Raw genomic sequence first — 12,566 nt, forward strand, 5'->3', positions numbered from 1 at the left:
TTTCAGAATATTATTAATAATTGTACTGCCAATTACCAAGTAGTTACGGTATGCCAGGGACTTGGTGAAACATTTTATCAGTGTCATCACTGCGTGCTGGCCCCAATCCTATGACACCCGTGGTATCCTCTAAAGCAGTGATTTTGAAATGTTGTTCCACGGAATTTTACTGGGCCATAGGAATTTTCTGCTTGTCCACATTGCTGCTGAACACAGGGTATACCAGATAAAGGTTTCTTTTTCTTTTTCTTCTTTTTATTTTTTTTTAATTTTTTTTTTTTTTGCTTTTTGGGTCACACCTGGCAATGCTCAGGGGTTACTCCTGGCTGTGCACTCAGGAACCACCCCTGGCGGTGCTAAGGGGACCATATGGGATGCTGGGATTCAAACCCGGGTCGGCCTCATGCAAGGCAAACGCCCTACCCACTGTGCTATCGCTCCAGCCCCCTCTTTTTCTTTTTATAATATTAGATTTTAAAGCCAACACATACAACCCTATTCCATGTCATGGTTCTTATTTCCACCTGGTCCAGGAGATATTTTTCTGATTTTCACCAGTCACAGGTCCCAGGAGGTTATAAGCCACTGATCTAAAGCATTTGACTAAGGTTGTCGAGTTCTGTGCCAGAGCTGGGACATAGACTCAGCTTTCAAAGCCGTGCCTTTTAGCCTTCGTGATTTCTTCCCTACTCTATGAAATAAGCTGCAATAGATACAGTTCATGACTTGCGACTTGGGTTTTCCCTCTACTTGACCTTTGGGTCCTGACTGATAAGTCGAAAATGATTTCTCATTGCTGCCGTAGCTGATCCAACTGATTGCGGATAAATGGTTGAAAGGTCAACTCTTTGGTGGGTGGGGAAGATATTTCAGATGATCCATCGACACACAGATGCCTCTCTCATTAAACTTGGATCCTGGAAGCACCATAAAAGGAACCAGCCCGACCCAGGAATAGCTGTTAGCACATGTAAGGGGAAAGCTGTTGAAATATACATCAAGCAGGCTGAGTTCTGATGCGCTCAGGGCTCATCAAGTGCTGACGTTAAGACACGGAAATTTTCTTGATTCACTCATGAAGGTGTTCATGATCTTTGTCTTTTTTAAAAGAAATCTTTTTATTAAGGCACCAGGATGTGCAGTTATTCTTAGTTGAGTTTCCAACGGCAGACAGTGTCCCAGTGTCAACTTCCCCCCCACCAGTGCCCCCAGGTTCCCTCCCACCTCCCAGCCTGCCTTCTTGACAGGCACATTAATATTTTTTTCACTGAATCACTGTGAATCACCGAGCTACAAAGTTATCCACGATTGAGTTTCAGGCATACAAGCCAGGTACATTTTGAAGTTGGCTTGCTGTGAATCTTTTCATTTTTTTTTTAAGTTTTGCTTGTTGGGTCACACCCGGCAGTGCACAGGGGTTACTCCTGGCTCTGCACTCAGGAATTACTCCTGGGGGTGCTCAGGGGACCATATGGGATGCTGGAAATCGAACCCGGGTCAGCCACATGCAAGGCAAATGCCCTACCCGCTGTGCTATTGCTCCAGCCCCAAGGATGCTGTGAATCTTAACAGACCACCTCCACCAGAAATACCAGAAAGTGTGTGACTTCCTGGGTGCTAAAATTGTTGATCTAGAGATTGCAGTTCAGTCCTTGGGTGATCCCAGAGAATCCTGTGTCCTGGGAACTCAGAGCGGTTCTGAATATCGAGTCATGTCCCCACACCCCTTCTCATCTGGTGTCAGACCCTGCGTGGTGCTAGAAAACCCAGAGTTAGGCCACTTCTCTCGGGACTGATGTGACTTTCACTTAAGGCACAATGAATGGCTCCTCAGATCTCCAACAATGACATTCCTGTTACTCTTTCTCTCCATATCAGGTTGGCGATGTCGTGGAGGTACAGGCAGATGAAACCTTCCCCTGTGATCTTATACTCCTCTCGTCGTGCACTAGTGACGGTACCTGTTATGTTACCACGGCCAGTCTGGATGGGGAGTCTAATTGCAAGGTAATCGGGACAAAACCTTACCCAGACACTTGGAACTAAGCAGAGTGTATTTTTTTCCTCTGTGTGTGTGTGTGTGTGTGTGTGTGAGAGAGAGAGAGAGAGAGAGAGAGAGAGAGAGAGAGAGAGAGAGAGAGAGACGCAAGTGGGGGGAAGGTAAATACCAGGAATTGACCCAAGTCTTGAGTCTTGATATGCAATGCAAGCAGCCAACAAGGAACCACAATGCAGGGTTGTTCCTCACGCAGTGCTCCTCTCCATTCTCCCCTGATCTTTTTTCAATTTCAATTTATTTTTAATTTTTTATTGAATCACTGTGAGGTAGACCCTTACAAAGCTGTTCATGATTAGATTTCAGTCACACAGTATTCCAACAACCTCCCTCTACCAGTGTACATTTCCCAGCACCAGTGTCCCCAGGTTCCCTCCAATCATCCCCCATCTCCCACCCCCCAGCCTGCCCCTATGGCAGGGACTTTTCTTCTCTCTCTCTCTCTCTCTGTCTCTGTCTCTGTCTATCTGTTTCTCTGTCTCTCTGTTTCTCTTTCTCTCTCTCCTTTTGGGCATTGTGGTTTGTAATATCGACACTGAAAGGTTATCAATAATATCCCTTTACCTACTTGGTCTTTTTGTCTTTTCTATTTGTGTAAGTTTTGTGTCTGAGGCCAATGTTCATGTAATTGTCTTTGAACATGGAAGCCTGTGCTCATGTTTGGTGGGGAGAAAGGTGTGGTGGGCGAGGATGAAAACACACCCTAAATAAAACCACCCCACTTTGAACAGCTCGGCTTGTGTTTCATGTTGACATAACCCATTCAGTATTTTATGTAGGCTTTTACAAAATGAGAGCGATTGTAGGTGAAACTGTAAAACTCCAGAAATAGCTTCAAGTACTTTGCCCTTACAGATGGATCTATTTTTATTTGAAAATGGTTGGATATTTTCTCTTAAAAAATATTTATTCTTGGCAAATAGAAAATCTAGCCTAGAGTAATTTGATTGCTTTTTAAAAATAATACCTTAAGGTCTAATTTGGCAAATGTTTGCTTTCTTGCAAGTAGGAAGAATTATAAATGTGTTAAAATAAATTTGCTCCAACTGGAGGAGAACTTATTTCCTGGGCATCTTCCGGCTCAGTTGGTTCTTGGCAAGTGTCCAGAGCTCCACGTGGCATAAAGACGAGCCTTCTATATGCTGCCATTTGGAAGGGGATCATCGTACCCCTTCCTCTGTCTCCTTAGAAGACTTCCTTCACTGCTTTACTCCTTTAGGAACTGAGGACCAGGACTAGGGATGCAGAAAAGGAAGATCAATGCCCATCAGTTTACTAATTCTCTACCTCAAGTTGCAGGGTGATGCATCAGTCCCATTTCAGCTGTTCAGGAAACATTCTGTCAGAAAGTGACAAGCTAAAAATCCGGAAAGCTATCTAACAATTCCCTTAATAGAGGAAAAAGTTGCTTTTAGAGGAAGGAAATTTTCAGTGATCTATTTATTTATTTATTGTTCAATTACATTCATCCGGTCAAGGCAGCTGCAAGTACAGAGGTTTTCTGAGTTAGGAGATAGTTTTTAAATATAGCTCAGATGGTTCCAGAAATTCCCCGCAGGCTGTGCAACAGCTTGCCCTTCTTCGTGAGTGGTGCTGCCTTTGAGTCTGTGTTAGCGCTGCTTTGATGATTTATAGATGGCTTCTCCGAAGCCTGCCTTGAGTTCTGGGTGAATCAAGTCTGAAACATACACCAGCAGAATACACCGTTGGGCCAAAGCAAGCCACATCATTTTTCTGCTCAGCATATGATGTATAGCCACTCTCCAGCCTCTTTTGAATCATTAATTATGCTGTGTGTGTAATGGAACTATTAACGATTTCTTTGCTTGCTGCAGGCAGTGTTAGCACTCTTCTTACCAAAGAAAGCTGTGTTCGATTCATAAGTATGTATTTATGAATATTTTCTGTATGCCACTGTATACCAATAACAGGTCTCTGTTCTGGAAATACGAGGTAAAGAATAACTGCATCAGCATTTTTATGGGTTTCCTATTAATGATATATATGCTGCAAACAGAAAACTCTGTTTTCAGTGTCAAAAATATCTTTGACTTGGTTCACCCTCCTTGAAATCCCCTTGCATCAAGGTTATCTAATGATTTGTAATAAGTGGGAGGCTGATACCATACAACTGAACAAGAAATGCTGGTCGGGCTCTGTGGTGCTCTGCCAAGGCCTCTAGCCCAATCACAAGGTATTCCTGCAGGCAGGCGGGTGTTTGTTTCTGGGACGGAACAGTTGAATTTCTGCTCTTCTTTCTTTGGTTTTCATTCAGACGCATTATGCAGTACGTGATACCATTGCACTGTGTACAGCCGAGTCCATTGACACTCTCCGAGCAGCAATTGAATGTGAACAGCCACAGCCCGACCTCTACAAGTAAGAGCCCCTGGTCCCCTTCCTCTCCCTTACACGGGTCTGTTGCACTTTGCCTTCAGTTTTTCTTATACACACAGACACATACAGATACACACATACAGACAACCCGCCCACCCAATACCCACTACTTCCAGCATCAGTTTATTTGAGTTACATTCATACACACACACACACACACACACACACACACACACACAAAACACCTGCCATTTCCAGGCTCATTTACTATTTTTTTCTTTTTGGGGTAGGGGCCACATGTGGCAGTGCTCGGGGGTTACTCCTGGCTCTGCTCTCAGGAATCACTCCTGGAGTGCTCAGGGGACCCTTTGGGATGCCGAGGGTTAAACCCAGGTCAGCCATGCATGTAAGGCAAGCACCTTACCTGCTTTCCTATCACTCTGGCCCCGCATTTGTGTTCTTATGAGCTACTCCTTCCTTCTGGCAGGGAAATGAATCAAACCAGCTTTATTCACTCCCAGCCTAAGATAAATCATTGTGGGTTCAAGCGTCTTACTTGTGATCGTTCCTTTATTTTTGTTATTTGAAAACAGTGCCATCCATCAGGTTTTAAGTTTATCTTATCCCATAAGTCTCACCTATTGGACTGATGTGTTAAGCAGCATTAATTAAAACCAAATTGTGTTTCAAACCCTTTATGTGTTTGTCCAACATTACAGAGAAGAGGACCCAGGGCCATGCCTTTGGTAACCACCTGTCCTTCTTTTCCTACTGATAATGAACTGAAGATTGCAGATGGGCTGTTTTTACCAGAGTAAGAAGCTGAGGGAGCAGAGGAAAGCAGAGGAACAGTATGCTTTCCCGGCATTGCTAGACTTTCCCCACATTGCTAGACTTTGTGGAGTATTTTTCTGAGTCATAGTTATTGTGGGCTGTCAACAATTGGGCCTTTGATTTGAAACCGATTAGTCTCTTGATGAGAACATGGTGTTAATGAGAGTAGAATAACAGTTTTTTTTTAAATCCCCAAGGGGCCCAATTAATTTAATTCTCGTCCACCATTGCAGATGGCATCTATTAGCCATGCCAGCTATCTTGTTAATGAATGCTCTTGGTGATCCTGGGGGAGCGAATGGTTAGATGTGGTTTACACCAGTGACCAGCCGTGGAAAAACAAAACTCATGGCTTTGCAGCAAATACAGCATCCTGCCTCTTTCCTCCTCTTTACCTCCCTCTTCCCTTTTCCCCTGTTCTGTATCCACTTGGAAAGTAGTGAGTTAGGACCTGAAACTCCAACAGCTCTTCCTTGCCTCCAGCGCGCTCACAGTGAAGTAACAGGTGAGTATGCAACAACCACAAGCTCACAAAAAAGGAGTGACTGATTCTGCCTGGGTGCTGGGCCAGTATACAGTCTTCAGTATCTTTCAGGCACCCCTTCAGTTTTTCAGGTACCAGATTGTCAAGGAGCATTTTAGGACAAGGACGATTATTTCTAATTTCTCCAAATCCTATGGGGTATTCTTGATCTGTGACTTTGAAACACTGTCCCCTCTGCCGCACCTAAGGTAACCAGAATTGCATTGTAATTGCAAAAGCGAGGTGGGAAGTTTCCGAGATGCTTGAGCAAGGGTGCACTGAGAAGACTCACGCTGTGGGTCGCACTGAGTGATCGGGAGACAATGGCACCTCCCCACATCATTGGGGAACTTCTTGGACATGTACATTTTTACTGGAATCACAAGGTTGGGGCTGGGACCCTGAAATAGCTCGTGTTCCTGACGCGTGCTCTCCATAAGGAGTTTTGAAAGTTGCGTCTTTATTCATACCTGAACCCTTTCTCTTCATGAGTCTGAAATAGAAATCCATGTTTTCTGTAAGGTGTAGAGCAGTAGTATGTGCATGCCCAATGTCAAGAAAAGCTGCAAAGGGGCTGGAGCAATAACACAGCACGTAGGTCTTTTTCCTTGCATGCGGCCGACCCGGGTTCGATTCCAAGCATCCCATATAGTCCCCTGAGCACCGCCAGGGGTGGTTCCTAAGTGCAGAGCCAGGAGTGACCCCTGTGCATCGCCAGGTATGACCCAAAATGAAAAATAAAAAAAGAAAATCTGTGAAATCAATTGAAAATCTTCGTTGGGGGCTAAAGAGCAAGAGGCAGAGGAAAAGCACTGGCCTTGCGTGCAGCCCCTCTGGCTAACTCCAATTCGAACCCCAGCACTGAATAATATTCCCTGAGTGCCACTAGGAATTTCCCCAGCACACAGAACCAGGGCTAGCTCTCCTCCTGCCCTAAGCACCCCTGGGTTTGGCCCAAACCTCTCTCCCAAAAGAAAATCTTTATCTTTTATTCTGTAATACTACTTTTCAATCAAATGAAAATACCACATACCATATCCATTTTAACTGGCGGCTAGTGGTAACATAATCAATATAACATTTCCCCCTCAGAAATATAATCGGCTTTTCGGAGTTCTTTCTGAGATTTCATTCGTTTGAATTCTTTGTATTTTGATTTATTCTCTATTTGTGGCATATAGATTTTTTTTCAAAAGCTGGATATATAGAAAACACAGTTGACTCTGAGATTCTTTTTTGCAGGTTTGTCGGGCGAATCAGTATCTACAGTAATAGTCTTGAGGCTGTTGCCAGGTGAGTCATTCCTTCCATCGGTCCCCTCTCGGGGGTTGGGAATAGGTTAAACTACCCCAATACGTTTTTTCCTAGGAAACAATATAAAGGTAGATAAATTTAGAGTAAGTCACCATTATTCTCCCACTGAGCCTTAGATAACTCGCCTTATGATTAGTGGGGTGGTTCAGGTGGGTCTGTGGTTCTTGGGACAGGGCTGTGTGGTACCGGAAGTGATACAGAAGGGGTTGCCAAAGGACCAGAGCTCCGAACACTAATAGTCTCAGGTCTGCTTTGGGACCTGTACCCATGATCCTGATCAGAGCAGTGGCTGGCAGTATTGGCAACCGTCCCTGGCTAACAGTGCCTGGGGGTTGGTTGAGGAATCCACAAGTGCAAAAAATGCTAGGAGCAGTACACGCAGTTAAGTCAAATGAGAGACCAATCATTTTTGAGTAGTTCACATGCAAAGCCAGACAGTTTTCTTCCTTCTTCTGCCATCCCATTTATTGCCTTAACTTTTCCAGTCGGCCTGGAAAGCCAAGTTCCGAGGAACTGGCTTCTCAATCATCCCCCAAGAGATGGGTTTATGTTCTTTATTATTATATCAGTTTGTCTTTTTCTTTCACCTTGAAGTTTGCTTCCCTAGTCTCCTGCCCTTGCTGTCTGCTGCCGTGTCCAGGCCTCGCCTTGTGGTCTGTGACTCATAGTTCTTTTAATCTCTCGGCATCTCTCCACCTCTCTGTGTTTCTGGCTCTGCCTGGCCTGTGCCTCCATCTGTGTTAGACTTTCAAAGACCTTCCTGTTCAGAGGGGAGGATCTGCAGCTCCCCTGGGGGAGTCTGTGCGTGCTGGGTCTCAGTGGGCAGCTAACATCCTGAACCCCTTGGACAGAGATGTGTGCTGGGGGAAAGATCTTCAAGTCTATGATGCCCTTGGTCTGTTGATGTAAGTTGTGTTAATTTTTTTCCATGTAGGTCTTTGGGTCCTGAAAATCTGTTGCTGAAAGGAGCTACACTAAAAAATACCAAGAAGATATATGGTGAACAATTTTAAACACTACCTAGCAGACATAGCTGTGTGAAACCTGTGCATAAATAGTGCATGTTAAAAATGGAACATGGGAGGGCTGTAGTGCTAGCACAGCAGTTAGGGTGTTTGCCTTACACACGACCGATCCGGGTTCGATTCCCAGCATCCCATATGGTCCCCTGAGCACCACCAGGAGTAATTCCTGAGTGCAGAGCCAGGAGTAACTCCTGTGCTTCCCCAGGTGTGACACCAAAAAAAGAAACGTGGAAGGTGATAAGTGCCACTCAATCCGAGCCTGTCTTTAGGTGTTTGGCAATGGGTAGGATGGTAACCTAATAGCGATAAACTAAGGCGACCAAAATTATGCTACCCAGGCAATTATCTATCGGTAAATAGAAGAGGGTTTAAAATAATCGCCCTTTCGTAGGCTGAGCCCAATTGGCAGAACCAACCAGGTGGGGAGGTGATTAGGAACCCGGGTTGGAACCTAGCTTAATTATATTCTGTTATTCTTTAGGAGTTGCTGTTTACACTGGGATGGAAACCAAGATGGCTTTGAATTACCAAGGGAAATCTCAGAAACGTTCTGCTGTTGAAAAGTTAGTGCACGCTGCAATTTTCTTTATTTGTTGTTGATCCGAAATCGTGGCTTCTCACTCAGTACATCCGAGTAGGAACCCTAGCAAGAAGCATCAGTTACGATGGCAGCTACGGGTCTGAACACATGTTTTATGTTCAGAAATTGTGCTCTTTTATGTCTCTTGCCTGGTTTGCTTGAAGTGTCTGAGCACTTCGCAGAAAGCCATTCCTTTATGAAGTGGCGGTATCCACATTGTCACTGAGGCTATGGACTCACTTACCTAGGCTCCAAGAGCAATGTTGCCCAGAGTGGGTGATACCTACGGACCCCTAGAGAGGTTAGAAAGGATCCAGGGGCACCACTAGTTGGGGAATAGAAACCTCCAGTGCAGATTGGAGGTAGGGGTGCTCTCTGCTTAAAGACGGTGTATTTCCGGGGGTCATTGATAGATATTTTTTTTCTGAAAAGAGGCCCCTAGTCCTAGTAAGCTTGAGAACCTGTGTCTTAGAGCTAGGAAAGGATAGAGTTCAATGAGTGAGTTCTGTACTGCTTCTGCATAATGGCGTGAGGTCCTCTGATTACTACACGCAAGGAGTTGCCACAGCACAGCTAGCAGTCTCCTGCCAATACTGGCATGGTACCTGGTAGATAGACCTTCAGGACACTTGCTGCTTGCATGGCCCTCTCTTTTGTTGGCATAGATATCCATTATTTCCAGTGGTACTTCTCCAGAAGTATGTGTGTGTCACTTTCACACACAAGTATGTGAAGAGTCAGTACTTTGTCAGGGAAATGGAAACAAGCTAGTTTTCAGATAGGGAAGGATTGAGAGACCGGGGGAGGGGGGTGGTGTGTGTGTGTGTGTGTGTGTGTGTGACGGTGTCCGTGTGATGGTGTGTGTGTGTGTGTGTGTGTGTTCTCCTGTGATACAGGAAGCATAATAGAGATGGAGGTAAGATGTTAAGTTTGTTCATTATTGGGAAGAATTGAGAGACGGTGTGTGTGTGTGTATGTGTGTGTGTGTGTGTGTGTGTGTCCTCCTGTGATACAGGAAGCATAATAGAGATGGAAGTAAGATGTTAAGTTTGTTCATCATTGTACTTTGGGGAGCACTAGTGATCCACAGATGCGTCACGGTCAGCTTTTCCAGTTTTATTCTGTGAAAGTTATGATTCACTCGAGTCAGCTGGGTCCCGGCACAGAGGACTCACCATAGTTGTACATCAGGAGAGGACTTAGAAAATGGAGCAGTAAGTTATACTTGATGGGTGTGATGTCTTAAATTATTACACGGTTCTCCACATCCACATTATCTTATTTTTGCAGGTCTATCAATGCCTTCCTGATTGTGTACCTGTTTATCTTACTGACCAAAGCTGCCATATGCACTACTCTAAAATATGTTTGGCAAAGCAACCCTTACAATGATGAACCGTGGTATAACCAAAAGACCCAGAAGGAGCGGGAAACTCTAAAGGTAATTTGTTTTCTGCTGTAAAATCTTCATTCTTCCTCAAGAGTTTAACCCTAGGGCTCTACTGAAATGCTGCTTGGAGAACGTTTGCTTTTGTTAGCGTCTCGATTTTCTTCTTGTATGGTAGATCAAAAGCCATTGCATATTTAAGATGGCATGGAGTGTGTTTGTTGTTTCTGTTCAGCATCTATGCTTGCTTTTCAGTTCCCTCATTAAAAAAGTATTATGAGCTTGTGACATATGTATTCGATGCATAATGGTTATCTGCCTATCAATTTTGGTCACAGACACATATATAAATATCTGGGGTGGGAATAGCAGCACAAGTGAAAAAGCGTTAATCACATGATACACTGAAAACTAACGATACAATTCAGAGTTGCTTTGAATTCTGTCTTAATATGGAGCTTTCACTCCAGTGAGAGTGTTGATGGCAATCTCCTTTATATAGGCAGAGCTGTGCTTTCAGCATTGAAGTGAAAGGAGAGAACGTGAACTATTCAACGAAACTACACTTTTCTGGTGGAACTTTACGTCTAATTAGCAAACTCGTTTGGTTTTGTTTTAGGTTTTGAAAATGTTCACCGATTTCCTGTCGTTTATGGTTCTGTTCAACTTTATCATACCTGTCTCCATGTATGTCACGGTAGAAATGCAGAAATTCCTAGGCTCCTTCTTCATTTCATGGGATAAGGACTTCTATGATGAAGAAATTGATGAAGGAGCCCTGGTGAATACATCAGACCTCAACGAGGAACTTGGTCAGGTTAGAATGTTTTCTTCATCCAAATCAGTTAACCTAGGGGGCTATTTCTTGTTGTCTGGATTGCTCCTGTACGTAACCATTTCCCAGTTACAGGTGCGAGTCCAAGCAAACTAATTCCTGGGCGTACAGAACGAAGGCAGCCAGGGTGCTCATAGCTCTAGCAGTAGTTATTTTGCTAGAAATAACACCAGTGTTTCTGGTGTCTTGAGCCTTGCAATTTATGCATCAGATTTGGATGTTACAGTCACCCTCGCCCAAGCTCATAGGGTGAGATATTACAGTATAGGCCATTGCCAAGGAGCAGCAAGCACGTTGTCTCCATCGCCATCTCTAACCACGTGGAGCTAGAATACAGGGGGGAATAGAGTTCTTTGCTAAGTGCAGTTTTTTCCCCCCTACAAACAAAACTGACCAGCGTTGCCTTATTGACATTTTCTGGGTACATTTCTGATCAAATGGAAGATAGAACGAGCAAGCCTGGAGTGTGGAGTTGAGGGCAAGAATTTAAAAGAAGGGAAAATGTGAGGGCATGCCCTCCTCCAAGTGCTCTTTGCTTCGTGTATCGACGTAACCCCGGCCGTGGCCGCGTCCTCAGCCCAGGTGCATTTATTTGCCGCTGCCCTGCAGCCAGGCATATGTGCTCAGCTCGGGACTTGTTCGGTGCCAGTGAGCACTGAGAAAGCTGTTCCCTTGCTCTCAGTTTCCGGGGGGTTCCGTGATCTCCGGCCGCTGAGGTACGGGGAGGGTTTGCGTTTCATTCTTAGGACATTGACAACTGTCAAGGCAGTGCAAATGTCATTCCTGTCATGGCAAATTCAACAAATTCAATTCATGGATTTGCCCGTGCGACTCCTGCAGGGGCTGCTGATTTTCATCCCCACCTCAGACGTTCTCTTCCTGAATTCCATGATCCGCCTCCCCCACACACTCTGCTCTCGCACAGCTAGCTGTCACCTAAAACCAGGGACCTGCTTGGCAACGATGGTCACGTGGGTGCAAGGACTCGCCAGATGACAATTTTTTTTCCTTTGGAGGCTTTGGGGCCACACCTGGTGGTGGCCAGAGGCTCTTCGGGGCTCCACACTCAGGAATGACCCCTGGCAGTGCTCAGGCCTGTACATGGTGCCCAGGGTTGGTCCAGGGTTGGCTGCGTGCAAGGCCAAGTGCCTTAAGTCCTGCACTATCTCTCTGGCCCTGCCAGAAAAGACGTTTTATTTTATATTTTTTAAATTTAACTTTATTTATTTATTTATTGCTTTTTGGGTCGCACCCAGCGATGCACAGGGGTAACTCCTGGCTCTGCACTCAGGAATTACTTCTGGCGGTGCTCAGGGGACCATATAGAATGCTGGGAATCGAACCCGGGTCGGCTGCATCCAAGGCAAATACCCTACCTGCTATGCTATTGCTCCAACCTCAAAAATTTTAGACCTGACGCGAGGACCCCTCCAGACTCCGCATCCCATGGAGATACCGAGGCGAGAACCCGGACGGAGGGAGCACATGTGTTCTCTGCCTTAGCTGCTGCTCCTAGAAAGTTCTCACCAAGGGTGACTTGAGCTGCCATGGCTGATGCAAGCCTTCTCAGACCTGTGGCTTTCATCCAGGGACACAAACGTCTGTGCAGAGCTAGTCAGTCCTGAGGAAAGACCTGTGACATGCAGTCCCATGTCGCATGTCACCTCTGGTGGAC

The 12,566-nt window shown here is 45.2% G+C and overlaps 1 protein-coding gene across 4 annotated transcripts in view; it reads left to right on the forward strand.

Moving 5' to 3' along the window:
* The window catches only part of ATP11C (ATPase phospholipid transporting 11C), a 219,872-nt gene that overhangs the window by 134,548 nt on the left and 72,758 nt on the right, over positions 1-12,566 (forward strand). For all 4 annotated transcript variants that reach the window (XM_055121800.1, XM_055121798.1, XM_055121797.1 and 1 more), the window contains exons 6-12: positions 1,879-2,007; positions 4,332-4,435; positions 6,993-7,043; positions 7,999-8,063; positions 8,571-8,652; positions 9,960-10,110; positions 10,676-10,873. In XM_055121800.1, the coding sequence (XP_054977775.1) occupies positions 1,879-2,007; positions 4,332-4,435; positions 6,993-7,043; positions 7,999-8,063; positions 8,571-8,652; positions 9,960-10,110; positions 10,676-10,873 (780 nt within the window). The remainder of the gene's footprint in view (positions 1-1,878; positions 2,008-4,331; positions 4,436-6,992; positions 7,044-7,998; positions 8,064-8,570; positions 8,653-9,959; positions 10,111-10,675; positions 10,874-12,566) is intronic.

The sequence above is a fragment of the Sorex araneus genome, chromosome X, assembly GCF_027595985.1.
Source record: "Sorex araneus isolate mSorAra2 chromosome X, mSorAra2.pri, whole genome shotgun sequence".
In the NCBI taxonomy this organism is placed as follows: Eukaryota; Metazoa; Chordata; class Mammalia; order Eulipotyphla; family Soricidae; genus Sorex; species Sorex araneus.